This window comes from Hemicordylus capensis, chromosome 8 (genome assembly GCF_027244095.1).
Source record: "Hemicordylus capensis ecotype Gifberg chromosome 8, rHemCap1.1.pri, whole genome shotgun sequence".
In the NCBI taxonomy this organism is placed as follows: Eukaryota; Metazoa; Chordata; class Lepidosauria; order Squamata; family Cordylidae; genus Hemicordylus; species Hemicordylus capensis.
Genome location: NC_069664.1, coordinates 1,345,227 through 1,356,513, shown reverse-complemented (window position 1 = coordinate 1,356,513; position 11,287 = coordinate 1,345,227). Strand labels below are relative to the sequence as shown.

Here is an 11,287-nt window from a genome sequence, read left to right as displayed (position 1 = left end):
CGGCCACGCCCACCGCCTCGCGCCCCAAGCCGGGCGCCGCCTCATTGGTTGGGGAAGGAGACGACGCGTGGGGCGCCGGACCGCCGCGAGTGACGTAGATCAAACGGAGTGGAGAAACTGACGCGAGTGGCGGCCGAGGGCGGGAGGAAAGGGGGCGGGCCCAAGCTCCCAGTCTAGATGCTGATTGGCGAAGGCGGGGCGAGAAGGGTGTGCCCATTGGCCCGCGGGTCAGCCAACCATTTAGGAGCGTTTTACGCCACCGGACGTTGCCTTCTTTGGAGGGGTGTGGGCGGGGCCGAGCGGAGATCAAAGCCTCCGAGGGGCGTCGCCGCAGAAGGACGCGAGAACGAGCAGTGGCTCGTTCTGCGGGTCTGTCCTGTTGCTGCTGCTGCAGCCCGAAGCGCGCCCGCCTCTCTCGCCCCCAGCCTGGGGTGACCGCCCGGCCGTCTGCCTCAGCCTCACTCCGGCGGGTTCCTCCGCTGCTACTGCTACTCCTGCTGCTTCGGAGCCGTTTGCCGCTCGCTGCTTCCCTGCTCTCGCCCGAGGGACCCCGCGCGCCTCCTGCCCGCTTGGCCCTCCGAGAGGCACAGCCTCCCGCTCGCTGCTGCTGCAGGGTTTGGCGAAGCTGGCGGCCCCGGCTACAGCGCTCGGGCTGGGCCCGCACACAACCCTCCAGCTGCGTCCCGAGCAGAGCAGCCGCCCCGCCTTTCGACGGGGTTAAAAGCTGCGAGCATCCAGCACTCTCTGCAGTTCAGGGTTCTGACGTGCTCCGCTTTAAGAGTGCAAGCGCTCTTTTCCTGTCTTTGGAAAGTTGCTTTGAATGCCTCTTCATGCTTAATTCTGCTGCTCAAACCACTTTGGGGAAAGCAGGATATAAATAGCAGGAACAAATGACTAGTTACTGCTCTCGGGAGTCAGACCCCTGATCCATCTAGCTCTAAATAGTCTACCCAGACTGGCAGAGGCTTCTCCAAGGATGCAGGCAGGAGTCTCTCAGCCCTAACCCTAAGAAAAGAACGCCATACCTACTGTGAAACATAGAGGTGGCTTGGTTATGTTTGCGGGCTGCTTTGCTGCGTCTGGCACGGAGCCTTGAGTCTGTGCAGGGAACAATGAAATCTCAAGACTATCAAGACATTCTAGAGTGAAACATACTGTCCAGTGTCAGAAAGCTCCCTCTCAGTCACAGGTCATGGATCCTCCAACAGAGGATAGTGACCCAAAACACACAGCTAAAAGCACCCAAGAATGGCTAAGGACAAAACATTGGACTATTCTGGTGGCCTTCTAGGAGCCCTGATTTGAATCCTATCGAACATCTATAGAAAGAACTGAAACGTGCAGTCTGGAGAAGACACCCTTCAAACCTGACACAGCTGGAGTGGTGTGCTCAGGAAGAGTGGGCCAAACTACCTGTTGACAGGTGCAGAAGTCTCATTGAGAGCTACAGGAATGGCTTGTTTGCAGTGACTGCCCTAAAGGTTGTGCAACAAAATATTAGGTTAAGGGTCCCGGCATTTTTGTCCATGCCATTTTCATTTGTGTTATTATTTGAAATATTCTGTTGCATCAAAACTCTAAAGCAAAGTCTGATTTTTGTTAAATGCAGAACAAACAATGATTGATGCCAATTACTTTGGTCAATTTCAAGTTATTTCAGAGACAATTGTGGGTTCTCCTTTTTTCGTGGAGGGATATCAACACATTTGTCCAGGTGTGTCTATCAGGCAGCAGTGATATAGAAAGATGCTAAATGGCATCATCTCATACTGTGCAGGAGATGGCAACAGTAAACCCCTCCTGTAATCTACCACAGACAATCAGAGACAGCTGCAGGGCTCTGCAGTCACCAGCAGCCAACACAGACTTGACAGAACACTTTACCTTTACTTTTACAAGTCTCTTCTGCCAACCTTGCAAAGCACTGACCTTTTTTAATACTCCTTATCTTGAGGAAGTGACCAGGAATCCCGTTACATAGGGTGTAGGCATTACTTGTGTGTTAACTGGGTTCTTTGCCAAGTCCTCTGGTCCTCTCCCTTGCTTGGGAGACTAAAAACAGCCAGAGGACAGCCTCTCCTAACAAGTTCACCCAAGGACATGCTGATCAACTGACTGGTCAAAAATGGTTAAATATTCCATTAATCCATGCTGCTGATGACTCCTGAAGAAGTGGGCTGCTACTTACTGAACATAATAGGGTTTAAAGTTCTATTTTAAAAGTGTTGCTGTTACTTTATTTTGGTTTTGATTTCTCTCTTTAAATTTTGTAGGTAGGCTGGTGTTCCAGGATAGGAAGACAAAAACTGCTCAGTGAATTGTTTTTATAGAAATCTGACTGAATATTGTGCAAAGCCACAATTCACTACACTTTTTTAAAAGTTACTTCCTTGGTTCACAGTATACTAATTTCAGAAACAAATTAGTATATGTATAGTCTGCTGAGCCCAAAATATTTTGTTTTAATAAAGTTAATGCTTCAAAAATACTTGACCAGTCCACTGACAAACCCTTTTAGACTGATGTTAAAAATGTTAAAACCAAAAGGCCAAACAGCCCTTCCCAAATTGCAGCTCCTAGCAGACAACTAGCCCAGCAGGCTCTCTTTAACTAAATAATGCTTGAATATTGCAAAACACAACATGGCAACAGTCAAACTATTTAAGCCATTACTTCTGGCAATTGTAACCAGAGCCTTGCCTTCCATCTCAGACTGACCCTGACTGTGACTTACCAATTCCAACACCTGATTTACCAATGTGGCACGTGACAAGATTCTCCAGCTGCTTGGCAGTGGAAAGAAGCACTCTGATCATCTGCCTGGCAGCATTCCCTCTAACGGAATTCCAGATGATGTTGACTACAACTCCCAGCATCCCCAACTGCAATGGCCTTTGGCTGGGAATTATGGGAGTTGTAGTCAACACCATCTGGGATTCCCTGTCAGAGGGAAGGCTGTTGCCTGGCCTCTTGGCCATTTGGTCATCTTCCTGGCCTCTTAGGGAGGTGGAGACACTGCTACTCATCACATGAGGTGATGAACTCACCCCATGACCCTGCAAACTGATAAGGAGAATCTTAACACGCACCAGACGCATAGATGTGTTGTGAAATGTGTGATAATGGTAGTTTATCACACATTTCACTTGCAACTCCATCTATAACACTGGGCATATTTGTAATTATGGTTTAAATTAAACGAAGGCACTCATATATACTTAAAACCAAACAGCACAATTGTACATGCTACACTATGATACTTTACTAGTTTAAGCATGTGACATGCAGATTAACGTTTGCTAAGTATTGCTTATTTTTGAACTCGTGTGCCCCAAAGACCTGTTTCTCCCCACACCAGAGTCTCAACATTTTAAGAAACTTTCTCTCTCTTGTTGTGCATCAAATACTAGCAGTTAGACATGGCTGGCAGCTCTAACCACCAGTATTTGACTCACAGGGGTTTTGCCAGAGGGCTGCTCTTCCACCCCAGTCCCAGCCTAAACCCAATTCCAAGTATCTGGGGAAAGGAGAAGCCAGGAAGGAGGTGCAAGGGAGGGAGGAAGCATGACAGCAGGTGGGCTCCTCTTGCTTCCCTCTTGCTTGTGCCACTGAGCTAAGAACTGAGAGACACAGGCTTGACCAGATGGGCAAGTGATACTTCTCCACTCTGCCCTCTTTCCCTTGGCCAAAGGTGGTTCACTGATACTTGTATTCTGACCCTATTTTCATTGCAGTGCAGACTAAGCCAGCTTGCCGATTAGCAGGTCTGTGCTCACCATGTCCACAGGATCCATCCTTGCGAAAGCGACTAGGGCCCATTAGAACGGCAGCCTCAAGCTTCTCCAAATAAGCAGATATTCTTTCAAACAGCTCCAATACAGGTCTTAAAATTTCAGTGAGATTAAGTTTTGGTTTAAGAAGCTCTCTCTTTTTCTTCCGATAAAGGATGCAACAGAAGCTCTACTTTAGGACCATACTGGATGTTTTTATAGCATTAATATTCCTGATGGTAACATGGATACATCTGACATGGCTGCAGCTCCAGCTAAGACGTCTGGTGGTAAGGGGGCACAATCCACGCTTAGTTGATTGTGCCCCCTTAATCTCTCAATAGCAAGTGATATCCACTCCTGGGTTGAACATCCCTTGCTCTTTGCAGAACTACAGACAGTATTGATAGGTGAACTTAAAGTGGTCACAGTCCAAGGCGGCTTCTGGAGGCTTGTGAATGGTCACACAAATTTTGTTCTGTTTAACTGAGGAAGCTATACTTAACCATAGAGATTTTTTGGCATGATCTAGTTGAATTATGAACAACATATAGCAGTTTTACAGTGATAAGATTGGAATCCCCCTTTTTGAAAAATCTTAAGTATACCTGTATTCTGGAGAAACAATGCATTTAAATGTTTTATCTTCCATTTAACAGAACAAACAACTAAGTTTAAAAGGCAGCACCCTCTCTGATTAACAAAGAGTTCCATTACAGGGCAATCCTCTTCTCCGTTCATGCTTGCTGAAATAGACAGAGACCATAACAGAGCCTCGGCTTTAGCCTGATAAAATCTCATAGAGACTTATCCTACCTACTGCTATTTTATCTTGCTGTCTTTTAGTGTGTCTGGTTGTGTTTTATGGTTGTATTGTGCATTTTATCATCTTTTATTGTAAATACTGTTTTATGGTTTAGCCGCCCCAAGAAGCAATGTGGTTTAGAAATCAATTTTTAAAAGCATGAGTGAACAGAAAAGTCCTCGCTTGGTGCCTAAATGAAAGAAGTGATGGTTCCAGGTGAACCTCACTGGGGAGGCTGTTCCATAAACAGGGTGCAGCCACCAAAAAGGCCCTCTCCCTAGTAGCCACCCGCCTCACCTTTTTTGGCAGGGGCACTCGGAGCATGGCCCCCAGAAGAAGATGCAGTTTCCAGACCATTTTCAAAGGAAGCCCCACATACAACGCATTGCAGTAACCTAAGCAAGAGGTTACCAGAGCATGAGTAACTGTGGCCGAATGCATGGAGAATGTCAGCATTCCATGACTGATGGATCCTTAGTGTTGCCATGTTCTCTTCATTTAAAATGGTCACAGGTTTGCCCTGTAAAAGCAAACTCCAGGGTTCTCCAAGGACTGCACTGTGAATCCCTGGCTGAACACGACTGTAGAAGACAAACTGCTGCTATCCTCCAGAGAAACCCAATCCTGACCCCAATCCTAGGAACTAGAGAGTTGCAGAGCTGGGTAACTTAGCTGGAAGGAAACATTTAAGCGCCATGTTTCTCACATGTACCACTGATGTTCACACTAGCTCCAAAATCCAACTACTCTTCACCAAAAAGCACGCATCTTATTTGAGATTTCAGGAAACACATTTTTAATTTAAAAGAACAGCTGACATCATTCTTGTTGGAGAAGATGGGGAGAAGCAGACCTGTTGCTTACTGCCAACACTGCCAAGATGGTTCAGCCTCAGCAAACCCGACTGTGCACCACTGCTGATTGGAAGCCACCTTCTTACAAGAAGGGCTCTTGGCATACAAGGCACCTGCGTCCTCCTTAAGTGGTTCTTGAGGACCTGGCCTTACTTTTGCTGTCATCAGCTACCAAAGGCAACACATACAGCACAAACAAGCATATTCCATGTTACCCATGGATTTTCTATTGAACTGTGATTTTTATATGATGTGGGAGCAGGACGGCCACGTGTAGCTCTCCTCCTTTCTACAGCATCCTCCATTTGAATGAAGTCGTGTTTCCTTCTTGGTTCCAGAGCAGATGGCATGGCTTTTACAGAGAGAGAGAGAGACTGCCACTATAACTCAACCCCCATCTTCTTGCAAAAAGAGGTTACATAATAAGATTAAAAAACTGACCATTAAAACGGAAAAATATCGATTCTGAAACCAGTCTTGGGTATTCTCGTTTTACTGCACCCCAGCAGCACAGTGACTTTATTTGCAGTGTGACCCAAGGGAGCGGGGGGTGGGGACTACAGACTTCTGGCTTTCTCACATGCCAACAGGCGTTCTCCCAGAGCCCCACCAGTTCTTGAAATTCACCACTCTTGCATGCTACCAGGCAGTCCTAGCTTCCATCTTTAGGAACAGAGGTGAATATCCGTAGCCCGTGCATAGATTTAATTTCTTTACGTAGGGCCTAAAAGAAGAAAGCACTGTATGCAACTATACAAGAGACACAATAACCTCAACGAATAGAAAACAACAACCAACAAATCGCTCAAGAAACTCTTCCAGGGTAGTAAATACAGAGAGAGGCAAAATAGCAGCTTCTGTTTGGTCCAATAAGAAGTAACTGCTCTCTCTGTATTTCTCACCCTGTAGAAAGGTCTGCTTGCATGTTTGTGAAATCCAAACCTTCAAGCCTAATGAGGTGACTCAAAGGTAAAAGGAGCCAGCGTGGTGTAGTGGCTAGAGTGCTGGACTAGGACCGCGGAGACCCGAATTCAAATCCCCATTCAGCCATGATACTAGCTGGGTGACTCTGGGCCAGTCACTTCTCTCTCAGCCTAACCTACTTCACAGGGTTGTTGTGACGAGAAACCTAAGTATGTAGTACACTGCTCTGGGCTCCTTGGTGGAAGAATGGGATATAAAATGTAAAAATAAAAAAATAAAATAAAATAATGCAAGATGAAGTAATTTCTTCTAGGTATGCATGCTGGTTGCAGGGGTGTGTTGAGCCGGTGTGTTGACCACATGGATGGTTATTAAATCAGGATAATAAAGAGTCCATCATCTCCCTTGTACTCTGAGCATCCAGACAACCAAACATCAAGTCTGAACATATAAAAACTTATTCTGTTGTTAATTTTAATTCTTTTTAGTTACACTTTGGATTTTGAACAGTTTGTTCAAAGAAAATGGAATAATACGTATATGTGGACAGGACAGAGAAATTTGACCAGAAAAAGCAGACTGCCCTGGAAAATACGGGAAGTGAAAATGCTGACACCCTGAGCCCTCACAGCTCCCTTGACATTAACACAGAAGTATGGTGAAAGAGACTCCACCATGAACATACCTGTCTGCTTACCTGAGTTACCATCTGATGTTGCTGTACAATTCTCTTTTCCTTAAACTGTTCAGATTCTATATGAATTTCATACATTGCTCCACAACCACCTTGGGGGGAAGAATGGATCTGATTTTACCAAAAACTTCTAAAACTGAACATTAGTTTTCAGTTATTTCAGTTTAACAACCACTTCATGAACTTTAATCTGATCTCACTGAAAAAATATCTGAGGATGGGATATTCAGTGGATCAGTGAGGGCAGGCAGCTTGGGCCAATCTAGGTGTGAAGGGCTGCCACTTTTAACTGTCCTAGATGGGGTTATGCCTTGTCCCCTTGTAGCACAGAGTGCACAGCAGGGCTCTCTTGGACCCCACTTTCCTGCTGGGTTCTCAGCTGGCAGTGATGGACAATGAGTCTTTTCTAAGCTTAGGCTTGGAACACCAACTGCCTCTGCTTCTCTGCAATAGATCTGGTCTCAGTCATCCATACTTTGTTAGCTTTATGTATTGACTCCTGCAAAGTACTCAACAAGCAACTGCCTTTGAAGACAGTTCAGAAGATGAATGCCATGGCCCACTTCTTAATGGGGATAAACATATCACTCCTATTCTACCCCAGCTGGTGGCAATTTAAGTCCTCCATGGCCTGGGACCTGCATACCTCAGATGCCTCCTCCCACATTTTCCTCTCTGCTACTGTACATGTGTGAGTGAAGGAGGCATTCACAGATGTGGGATGTGTGAGAGCAGAGCCAAACTCTCTGTGATGGGCATGCACTCTGGAATGTGTTCCCCCTCAGAAGTGTACCTCCTGGATTAGACCACAGAAAAGCCTGCAGAGCTCCTCAGGAGTTGTGAATGTTTTGAGAGAGCAAGGAAAAAGCCTAAGGCTTCACTAATTACCCGATATATCCACTACTTTGATAGCTGCAGCCTGGGGGAATTTCTCCTTAAGCACTTGTGTCACTCTGGCTTCTCCATCCGTCTGCGAAGCAAATGTTCGCACTGTATTGTGCAAGATAAAAAGAATCTAACAGGGTGGAAAGAGCTCATGTTAGTGGGGTATGTCATAAGAATAAAGTCAAGAAGCAGAGTCAGCATGGTATAGTGGTTAGATTAGAACCTGAAGATGAGAGTTCAAATCCCCACTGAGTCATGCAGTTCAAGCCTTGGGCCAATCACACTCTCTCAGCCTAAACAATCTTAAAGGACCATTGCAAGGATAAAATAGTGAGGGAGTGCCCATATATGTCTTCCTGAGCTCCTTGGAGGAATGGTGGGAAAATGAAATCAATAAAGTCAATGAGAAATTCCTAGAAAATATGTAGACAGTCCTGTTGCAAGCATAACATGCAGCTCTCATTCACATATTCCTATTGTTGCTGCTATGGTTTTAGCCTGGTGTCTTGCCCTGATGTTTTACTCTGTTTTAAGAATAGGCTGTATTTTTCATTTAGTTTATATGTCATTGCTATTTACAACAACATTGTAAAATGTTATTTTACAATTGTTGCAAACCACCTGGTTCTGGTTCATGAACTGCCCATAGCCAACTTAAACTCTAGCAGTACTAAACACTATCCATACAGCATCCTTACAGCTCTGATGAATACCAAGCTACACACACACACACACACACACACACACAAAGACACTTTAGCAATGACCACACATCATCTGTGGGCAGCCATGGACCTGCCCATATTACCTTGGTTGAAAAGGGTTCTTCTGATGTTACCATGATTGAAGCAGCATGAAAGGGAGACTCCAGCACTGCAGAAGTAATACCAGAAGGGCCCTTGAGACAAGGAAAGATGGCCAGTGTTTGGTCACTTTAGTAACTGGCCAGCCAGGCCTGTCACTTCCTGGGGTGGGGGTGGGGATGTTATATGTTATATTTTACTATCATGATTTTGTATTTGTAGTATTAGATGAGTATTTAATTCACTGGGTTTTCTAGTATCGGTATTTGGATACAATGGGGGTGGGGAGCAAGAACAGCATTCAAGAAAGATTATCTCTTTCAGCTCTCAAAGTACAAGGGGGAGGTACATACAGGGGAAGCCTTACCCTCTTCCCTCTAGTCAGCCTCCTTAACGATTGTTTTGAGACAATTGCATAGAGGAAATGATTTGACTAAAACATGGAGAGTCTGAAAATGGGCCCTGTGGATTTCATTAAGAACCCCACTCCCTGCCCTGCTCTCTATCTGCAGAGATGCATTATTTGGTTGCTCTCTTCGCTTGGCTAGGAGCTGCTTGGGAGATCTTCCCTTTGGAGTCGACCTGTTTCAGCTTAAGACAGGTTAACACCAACAGAGGAATTTCTTTTCCCTTTGCCTCTGCTGTCAAGGCCAGGGGTTGACAGCCCTTCAGGAGCAGCGTCACTCTCCAGGTGACTCTGGAAAGCAAACCTGGAAATCTCAGAGGCTTCGATCCTGGGGGGAGCGGTGGGTAAGAACAAAGATGACAGGAATCCCTTGAGCCAGGAACGGCAGCTCTCCCACCCCTCTTCCATGGAGCTCGGGGAGCAGTCAGGGCCCTCCCGCCTTTATGTCACCCCCACCACAACCTTGCGAGGTAAGCAGGGTTGCCAGCCCTCCGGGATGGGCCTGCAGCCTCCAGGCTTCGGCACCACCTCGAGAAGATTCCCGAAGACAATCTGGGAGATTTTAATGGCTTCATATTGTGAATAACCGGGGGGGGGGGCAGAGACGACCTCCAGGGAGCCTGGAAGTCCGAGCTGACACCTCCCCCCCGCCCGCTTCACTCTCTCCAGCGACAGGGAATCCGGGGCGGAGAAGGAGCAGACAAGCGAGCCACCGACTGATCGACCGACCGACCAGCCCGCCCCCTCCCCCTTAAAACCCCCACCGACCTTCCTGCGGCAGGAGAGCACCCCAGCAACGGCGGCAGCCATTGTGCTACGTCAGAAAGATGCGACATCGCCGGCGCTTCTGGATGACGACACGAGTGCCTCGGCCTTCCCCTAGCGGCGCGCTTGCGGCCCCCGCGGTCGAGTCCCCCCCAACCGGAGGTGGAAGGCCAGAGTGGGACCCGCCGGCAAGTTCCCTTCTCCGCATTGCGCCGCAGGCGCCCGGAAGAAGCAGCTGGGGAACTGGCCGGCGGATGCCCCTTCCTCAGAGCGCCTGCGCAACGCTTTCCCCGCCCACCCAGCCTTTCCGCCTGTCCATCAAGCCCTCGAGTTCCGGGCGGGAAAAAGGACTACGAAGTGCCCCGCCCCTCCCCCCGTCCCCAGGAAGAAGAGGGACTGCTCCCAGGGACGTCACGCGGTGGGCTGCAGCTCCCATGGTGGGGGGGGGCCGCATTGCAGCGGGGGATTGTGGGAGTTGCAGTCCACGACCACACCTGGGAGTAGTAGTCCCTGTTCCCGGGGACACTGTAGTAGCCAAGCGCCCCCCGCCGCCCCACAACACGTGGGTTGACCAGGCCAGGAGAACAAAGGAGTCAGTAAACAACAACCAGTGCGTGGCTAGTCTGCAGAGTCCTCATAGCAGAGCCACCAAGGGAGACCACCAGGCCAGCTCTCTAACCCAGTGGGGCTCTCCAGCAGGTGTATTGCAGCTGGGGATGATGGGAGTTGTAGTCGAACAGCAGTTAGAGACACCCCAGGCTACCCCTGAAGTATGCAATGAGCACTCAATTGCAATGAGTTTATTGCTGGAATGTACTACAGAGATAATCAGGGATCCACACAAGTGGGACTCGGACCACGCACGAGTACCACAAGTCGGTAAAAGAATACCCCAAACATTTAAAAAACTTACCATCTGCAGCCACTTCACTAGCCCACCCCCTCCTCCCGCTGGCCACCCTCGCTGCCACCTGCCAGTGGCTCGCCGGGTTTCTCAGGGTGCCAGCGGCTGCCTATGGTGGGCACCCAAGTGGCGGTGGCGGAGGAGGAGAAAGAGCTAGCAAAGCAAGCATCTGGTCTCTGAGCAGCTAACCATTTCGGCTGGAACCTGCTCAAGAGCCTAGTATTAAAAACTAGGCCGACCCCTGAAGATCAGGATGATGATGATGATGATGATGACATTTATATCCCGCTCTTCCTGCAAGGAGCCCAGAGCGGTGTACTACATACTTGAGTTTCTCTTTCACAACAACCCTGTGAAGTAGGTTAGGCTGAGAGAGAAGTGACGGGCCCAGAGTCACCCAGCTAGTGTCATGGCTGAATGGGGATTCGCCTGCTTGGTGTGGTTAGATCCACCTGGCCGTGGACCAGGGGCACAGAG

At 48.0% G+C, this 11,287-nt stretch overlaps 1 protein-coding gene across 3 annotated transcripts; it reads right to left on the bottom strand.

The window, feature by feature from the left end:
* Nucleotides 1-5,354: 5,354 nt before the first annotated feature.
* On the bottom strand, nt 5,355-10,223 carry BOLA3 (bolA family member 3). Of its 3 annotated transcripts, none has more exons than XM_053268929.1 (5): nt 9,910-10,223; nt 8,741-8,830; nt 7,936-8,062; nt 7,039-7,139; nt 5,355-6,153 (listed from the first exon to the last, which is right to left on the bottom strand). In XM_053268929.1, the coding sequence occupies exons 1-5, from the start codon at nt 9,949-9,951 to the stop codon at nt 6,082-6,084; spliced, it is 432 nt and encodes a 143-aa protein (XP_053124904.1). In that variant the 5' UTR covers nt 9,952-10,223; the 3' UTR covers nt 5,355-6,081. The 3 variants fall into 3 exon arrangements, with proteins under 3 accessions (XP_053124904.1, XP_053124905.1, XP_053124906.1); XM_053268930.1 differs by having other exon boundaries at nt 5,907-6,153; nt 7,051-7,139; nt 9,910-10,212; XM_053268931.1 differs by lacking the exon at nt 8,741-8,830 and having other exon boundaries at nt 5,907-6,153; nt 9,910-10,214.
* Nucleotides 10,224-11,287: the final 1,064 nt, after the last annotated feature.

Coding starts and splice junctions, on each gene's coding strand:
- BOLA3 (XM_053268929.1), bottom strand. CDS start 9,951: ATGGCTGCCGCCGTTGCTGGGGTGCTCTCCTGCCGCAGGAAG. Junction 8,831..9,909: donor TGCTCTCCTGCCGCAGGAAG/GTCGGTGGGGGT, acceptor CCTTGTCTCAAG/GGCCCTTCTGGTATTACTTC. Junction 6,154..7,038: donor TAACTCAGGTAAGCAGACAG/GTATGTTCATGG, acceptor TTCTTCTTTTAG/GCCCTACGTAAAGAAATTAA.